Raw genomic sequence first — 6,217 nt, 5'->3', positions numbered from 1 at the left:
AAAAAGGAATCAACTTGATGAAGCCCGAATGCAAAAGGATGAAGTCTGTGATAAAGCCATTCAATCATTGACCACTCAAATGGGTCAACTTGCAACCGAGGTAGCGGAATTGAAGAAAAACAAAGGTAAATTGCCAAGCGACACCAAGGTAAACCCTTCTCATAACTCGTCTCGTAATGTTCCTATTAAGCATGTTAGCGTGTTGAGAAGTGGTAAAGAGTATAAGGCAAATTTGTCACCGGAATTGGTTGATGGGGAAGTTGAGGATATCACGGGTAAGGAAAGTGATGATGAAGAAATTGAAATTAATAAACCCACTAAACATGTCACTTTTGAGAAACCATCCCAAGCCTTGGGTCAAGCCCAAAATTTGAATGACAAAGACAAGGAAGTGGAATCAAATGTAATTCCATTTCCTTCGGCTTTATTTGACTCGGGTAAGAAAAATGTAATTTCAAAATGGGGTCCACAAAAGGAAGAAATGTGGGAGGTGTTTAAACAGGTTAAAGTAAACCTACCTTTACTTGAAGCAATAAAACAAGTGCCCGCTTATGCAAAATTTTTGAAAGAATTATGCACTCAAAAGAGGCAACAAAAAGTGCCTAAACGGGTGGATTTAACCGAGCGGGTAAGTGCGGTTTTAAAAGGAGATCTCCCTCCTAAGATTCAAGATCCGGGAACACCCTTAATTAACATTCAAGTAGGTGATTTTCAAATGTCTAGGGCGTTATTGGATCTTGGGGCCGGGGTGAGTATTCTTCCGGGGGAGTTTGTATGACCAATATGACTTTGGTCCCTTGAAACGTGTGGAGACCACGGTTGTATTGGCCGATTTTTCTCATAAACTCCCCCGTGGAATCGTACGGGATGTGATTGTGAAGGTAGAGGATTTTTATTATCCCGTGGATTTCTTGGTTTTGGATTATTCATCGGGTGACTCAAGTCAACAACAAAATGTTATCTTGGGTCGACCATTCTTGAACACGGCTCATGCCATCATTGATTGTAGGTTTGGTACTGTTGACATGGCCTTTGGCAACCAGAAAATGCGTTTAAATGTTTTTACTAATGTTGCTAATTCTATGAGTGGTAAAGAATGTTTTTTGGCAGATGTGGTGGATCATTGTAATCCTCATGAGTATGATGAAGATTGTATGGAAGCTTGTATTTGTGATGATTCTGAACAGGTACACGTGTGTGCTTTGCGGATGGAGGAGCACTAACAAGATGCTTTAGCTTTGCAAGAGAAAAGACCACCATGGACACATGAAATGGAAAGTTTGCCAAGGGAAATCAACTCGGACACAAAACCTTCCTTGGAATGTCCACCAAAGGTGGAGTTGAAGGAGCTTCCAAGTTACTTGAAGTACGTTTTCTTAGGAGAGAATGAAACCCTCCTGGTTATCATTGCTTCTTATTTGGAGGAAGTTCAAGAACGGGCATTGGTGAAAGTGCTGGGAGCACACAAGGCGGCCATTGGATGGACGCTTGCAGATTTGAAAGGTATTAGTCCTTCTATTGTTATGCATAAAATAATTACAGATGAGGAGGCTAAACCGACACGAGAGACTCAAAGGAGATTGAACCCGAACTTGCGGGAAGTGGTGAAAAAGGAGGTGATCAAGTGGTTGGATGTGGGGATCATTTATCCCATTTCAGACAGTGCGTGGGTGAGCCCGACACAGGTAGTGCCCAAGAAAGCCGGCATCTAGTTAATTAAAGATGATAATGGTGAACAAATCGCCACCCGACCGGTAACCGGGTGGCGAGTGTGCATTGATTATAGGAAATTAAATACCGCCACCTCAAAAGATCATTTTCCGTTACCATTCATTGATCAAATAATTGAAAAACTTGCGGGTCAAAAATATTATTGTTTTTTGGATGGGTATTCGGGGTATAATCAAATTGCAATCCATCCCGATGACCAACACAAAACCACTTTTACTTGTCCATATGGCACCATTGCATTTAGACGGATGCCATTTGGATTGTGTAATGCCCCGGCCACTTTTCAAAGATGTATGATGAGCATATTTTCGGACATGGTCAGGGATTCACTTGAAGTTTTCATGGAAGACTTTTCCATTTTTGGCTCAACTTTCGAGTCTTGTCTCAATGATTTAGAAAAAGTTTTAAAACGATGTGTCGAGACAAATATGGTTTTAAGTTGGGAGAAAAGTCATTTCATTGTGCAAGAAGGTATTGTGTTGGGTCATGTGGTGTCAAGTAGGGGGATGGAAGTCGATCAAGAAAAGATAAAAGTAATTTCATCCTTGCCACCCCCGAAAAATGTTAAAGGGGTGAGGTCGTTTTTGGGACATGACGGCTTCTATAGAAGATTCATTAAGGGTTTTAGTGTGATTTCAAAACCCTTATGCAATCTTTTGTTGAAGGATGTCCCTTTTGAGTTTACTAATGAGTGTTTACAAGCGTTTGATAGTTTGATGGAAAGTTAGTGCAAGCACCCATTTTGCAATCACCAGATTAATCAACACCATTTGAAATCATGTGTGATGCTAGCGACAATACGGTGGGAGAGGTTTTGGGACAAAGAGTGGACAAAAAGCCGGCGGTAATTTATTATGCGAGCAAAACGTTATCCGAGGCGTAATTGATCTACACCACCACCGAAAAGGAGTTACTTGCGGTGGTGTATGCCTTAGAAAAGTTTCGTTCGTATATTTTGGGAAGTAAAGTTGTGGTGTACTTGGATCATAGTGCGGTGCGGTATTTGATGGAAAATAAAGATGCAAAGCCACGTTTGATTCGATGGGTGTTATTGTTGCAAGAGTTCGATCTTGAAATTCGCGACAAGAAGGGATGTGAAAATATCGTAGCCGATCACTTGTCAATAATTACCCTTGAAGGTGTTGATGACCCGAAGGAGATAAACGAGAAATTTCCGGATGAACAGTTGCTTGTTGTTTCAACCGCACCGTGGTATGCCCATTATGTCAACTATTTGGCCACGAGTGCAATTCCGGAATATTGGTCCAAGAAGAGAAGGCAACAATTTGCGGCCCAAGTTAAGCAATACATTTGGGATGAACCGGATCTTTTCAAGATTGGAGCGGATCAAGTAGTGAGAAAATGTGTGCCCGAGAACGAAGTACAAGAGATCTTAAAACACGCTCATTCGTCGGCATGTGGGGGCCATTTTAGCAGCTCTAAAACGGGGTACAAGGTACTTATGTGTGGATTCTATTGGCCGAGGATCTTCAAGGATGCTAGTGATTACGCTCGGCATTGTTTAAATTGCCAACGAATGGGGGGTATATCGAAACAGAATGAAATGCCTTTACAACCCATTTTGGTTGTGGACATTTTTGATATTTGGGGCATAGACTTCATGGTCCAGTTTCCAAACTCATGCGGGTACTTGTACATTCTTGTTGCGGTTGATTACGTGTCAAAGTGGGTTGAAGCAGTTGCAACAAGAACTAATGATCATTCCGTGGCATGCAAGTTTGTGCAATCCGCATATTCTCAAGATTTGGGATAAGGGTGATCATAAGCAATGGTGGATCACATTTCAAGAACTTCGCATTTGGCAAATTGTTGAAGCGTTATGGTGTGAATCACCGAATTGCAACACCTTATCATCCTCAAACAAGTGGCCAAGTTGAAGTCTCGAATCGACAAATCAAAGAAATTTTAATGAAGACGGTTCGGGTTGATAGAAAAGATTGGTCGACTAAGTTGGATGATGCAGGCTTATCGCAATGCATACAAGACACCGATTGGTACCACTCCTTATCGGTTGGTGTATGGGAAGGGGTGTCATTTGCCAATGGAGTTGGCTCACCGGGCATTATGGGCAATTAAGAGTGTTAATTTGGATTACAAGGAAGCCGGTGAGTTAAAAAAGTTGAAATTGAACGAGTTGGAGGAAATCCGGGATGAGGCATATGAATGCGCTTCGAATTACAAAGACAAATTGAAGAGAGTGCACGATGCCAAGATAAGGAAACAAACATTTGAGATTGGGCAAAAAGTGTGGCTCTATAATTCAAGACTCAAATTGTTTCCTAGGAAGCTCAAAAGCAAATGGATGGGCCCGTATGTGATCACAAGAGTCGGGAAATTTGGTGATGTGGAGATTGAGGACGTGCAAAGTCGAACTAAACGAGTGGTGAATGGACATCGTCTCAAACCGTACCTAGAAGGGTAAGATGTGAATATGCTTAACAATGACAAGGTGAGTTTCCTCTTAAGCTCACCAGAAAGTTCCACCGCATAAAGGCCTAGGTTTGTTGTAGGGTGTAAATAGCTTTTGTTAAATTTTTTTTTTTAAATTACCTCTCTCTCGTGGGAGTGTGTTCGAGTCAAGTGTGGGGAAATTCTTAGGAGTTTTTCTACCGTGTTGAGGACAACTTGGGATTTTCATGGGGGGTAGGGTAATTCTAGTTGTCGTCTTGTTTTAAGTACTATACATTCTGTAGTTTCGTTTCGTGCAAAAAAACGGGGGGGGGGGGGGTAAACCGTGGACCACGGTACCAACCGTGTCCCACGGTCCGGTCACCGTTTCCCACGGTCCATAGAGTCACCACGGTACGGTGCTCTCTGGAATTTCTGGAACAACATCACTGTGGACCACGGTTCACACCGTGGCCCACGGTGCGGCTCCTCCTGCTGCGGTTTGACGAGTTTTAAAGAACTTAAACGAATTTTAAGATTCTTTCACAACATATCCCAGCCACAAAACTCGCCAACCATCTTCTCCACCTCCATAAACACTTCAAAACCCTAACTTCCTCCTATCATCTCTTCCAATTATCAACCAAACCTAAACTTGTTAACCATTTTGTGAGTGAATTCGTGAAAGGATTAACAATACAACCCTCTTTCCCTCTCATTCTCAAGTATTATCCCGTTTGTGAGGATTTGGATCCGGAAAATTTCAAAGATTTTTGGGGATTTCTTGTTTGCTTGTCAAAACTTACTTGTTTATCATCCTAAAACACCAACCAAGGTATGTCTTTGTCAATTCTTTGAATACATTGCAAAAATTGTTAGGGTAGTGTTGATTTGTGTAAACCCACTTGCTTGTTAGTGATAATGGTTACAAATTGTAGTTGTGGATAAGAAATAATGCTTGAAATTGGTGATTTTCATGGAAAAGTTGAAAAATTAAGTGTATATTGAAGTTTTGTGACATTGGTTAATTATATAACGAGTTTTTTATCCACAACTATGGTAACAAGCAAGTGTGGGGATGGACATATTGAATTGACTTGGTTTGTTTTTGGTGGTTTGTGTGTATAGATGGGAAGGAATTCGAACAAGGGGAAAGGAAAGGCGCCATCTACGAGTGGTCGGGCTACCCAAGCCAAAAGACAACGGTTGCGAGAAGAACAAGAGCATGTGCAAGTAGAGATCCCAAAACCCGACTGGAGAGGTGGGGTGTTATCGAGTTATGCTTTAGAATGGCAACCTGAATTGTTTAAGGACAAGATGCTCACTTTGAAAGAAAGGTTAGAAGGATTCATGTATGAGAAGGATGTGACCGATTCGGGGTTTGAGGCGTTTGGCTTGTTCGACAAATTTGAAGTATTAGGGTGGGAAGCTGCCCTTCAATGTTACGATGGAGAAAGCACTACGCTCTACGATAGGGAAATTGAGGAGTGGGTTTCTATGTTGAGGTGCCCACCGTTTAGGAAGGGTTCGGAGTTGAAATTGATCGGTACCGTGGGTGGAACGACGGTGCAGATGTCTTTCAAGACACTCAATCAAATTGTCCAGTTTGATAGCAAGCCAGCCAATTCGTACGTCTACCCATCGGTCAGAGATTTGTTTGACCATCCGGACAAAAGCTCGCAATGGTATAATATATTATCGTCCGTGTTGAAGGGGGGAGAGGTACAGGTTCGAATTTTAAAAGAAGGAAATTGAGGATTGAAGCTCAACTGTTGATGACCATATGTCTCTCCAATGTGGTACCTCGTCGGAGTGACATTTCGGTGGTAAGAAACAGTGACATTCCCGTTTTGGCCACTTTAATGAGTGGCAAGCCGTGAATTTCCTTTCGCTACTTAGCCATGCTCAATATATGGACGAGTAGAGAAAGCAACAAGAGAAAGTTGATCCCTCACTGCCGGTTGATCACGGCGATACTGAAGTTGCATGGCGCCATTCCTGCAGGCGCAATTGGGTTGAGGAAGGTTTTTTCGGAACATAAATTGGATTCATTGGGACCAGGTTGGACGTATACAAA

At 42.1% G+C, this 6,217-nt stretch overlaps 1 protein-coding gene across 1 annotated transcript; it reads left to right on the top strand.

Annotated features, from left to right (window-relative positions):
* The first annotated feature begins 3,709 nt into the window (after positions 1-3,709).
* On the top strand, positions 3,710-4,174 carry LOC143541346 (uncharacterized). Its single transcript, XM_077034188.1, has one exon. It carries the CDS (start codon positions 3,710-3,712, stop codon positions 4,172-4,174), a length of 465 nt encoding a protein of 154 aa, XP_076890303.1.
* Positions 4,175-6,217: the final 2,043 nt, after the last annotated feature.

Source organism: Bidens hawaiensis, unplaced genomic scaffold (genome assembly GCF_021521415.1).
Source record: "Bidens hawaiensis isolate Kalapana, Puna unplaced genomic scaffold, B.hawaiensis_p1.1 tig00012555_1, whole genome shotgun sequence".
Lineage (NCBI taxonomy): Eukaryota > Viridiplantae > Streptophyta > Magnoliopsida > Asterales > Asteraceae > Bidens > Bidens hawaiensis.
Note: the sequence above shows the minus strand (reverse complement) of the source record. Positions and strands in the feature narration are given on the sequence as shown.

Bases quoted from the DNA above. Each gene is read 5' to 3' on its own strand.
- LOC143541346 (XM_077034188.1), top strand. From the start codon at position 3,710: ATGCAGGCTTATCGCAATGCATACAAGACACCGATTGGTACCACTCCT.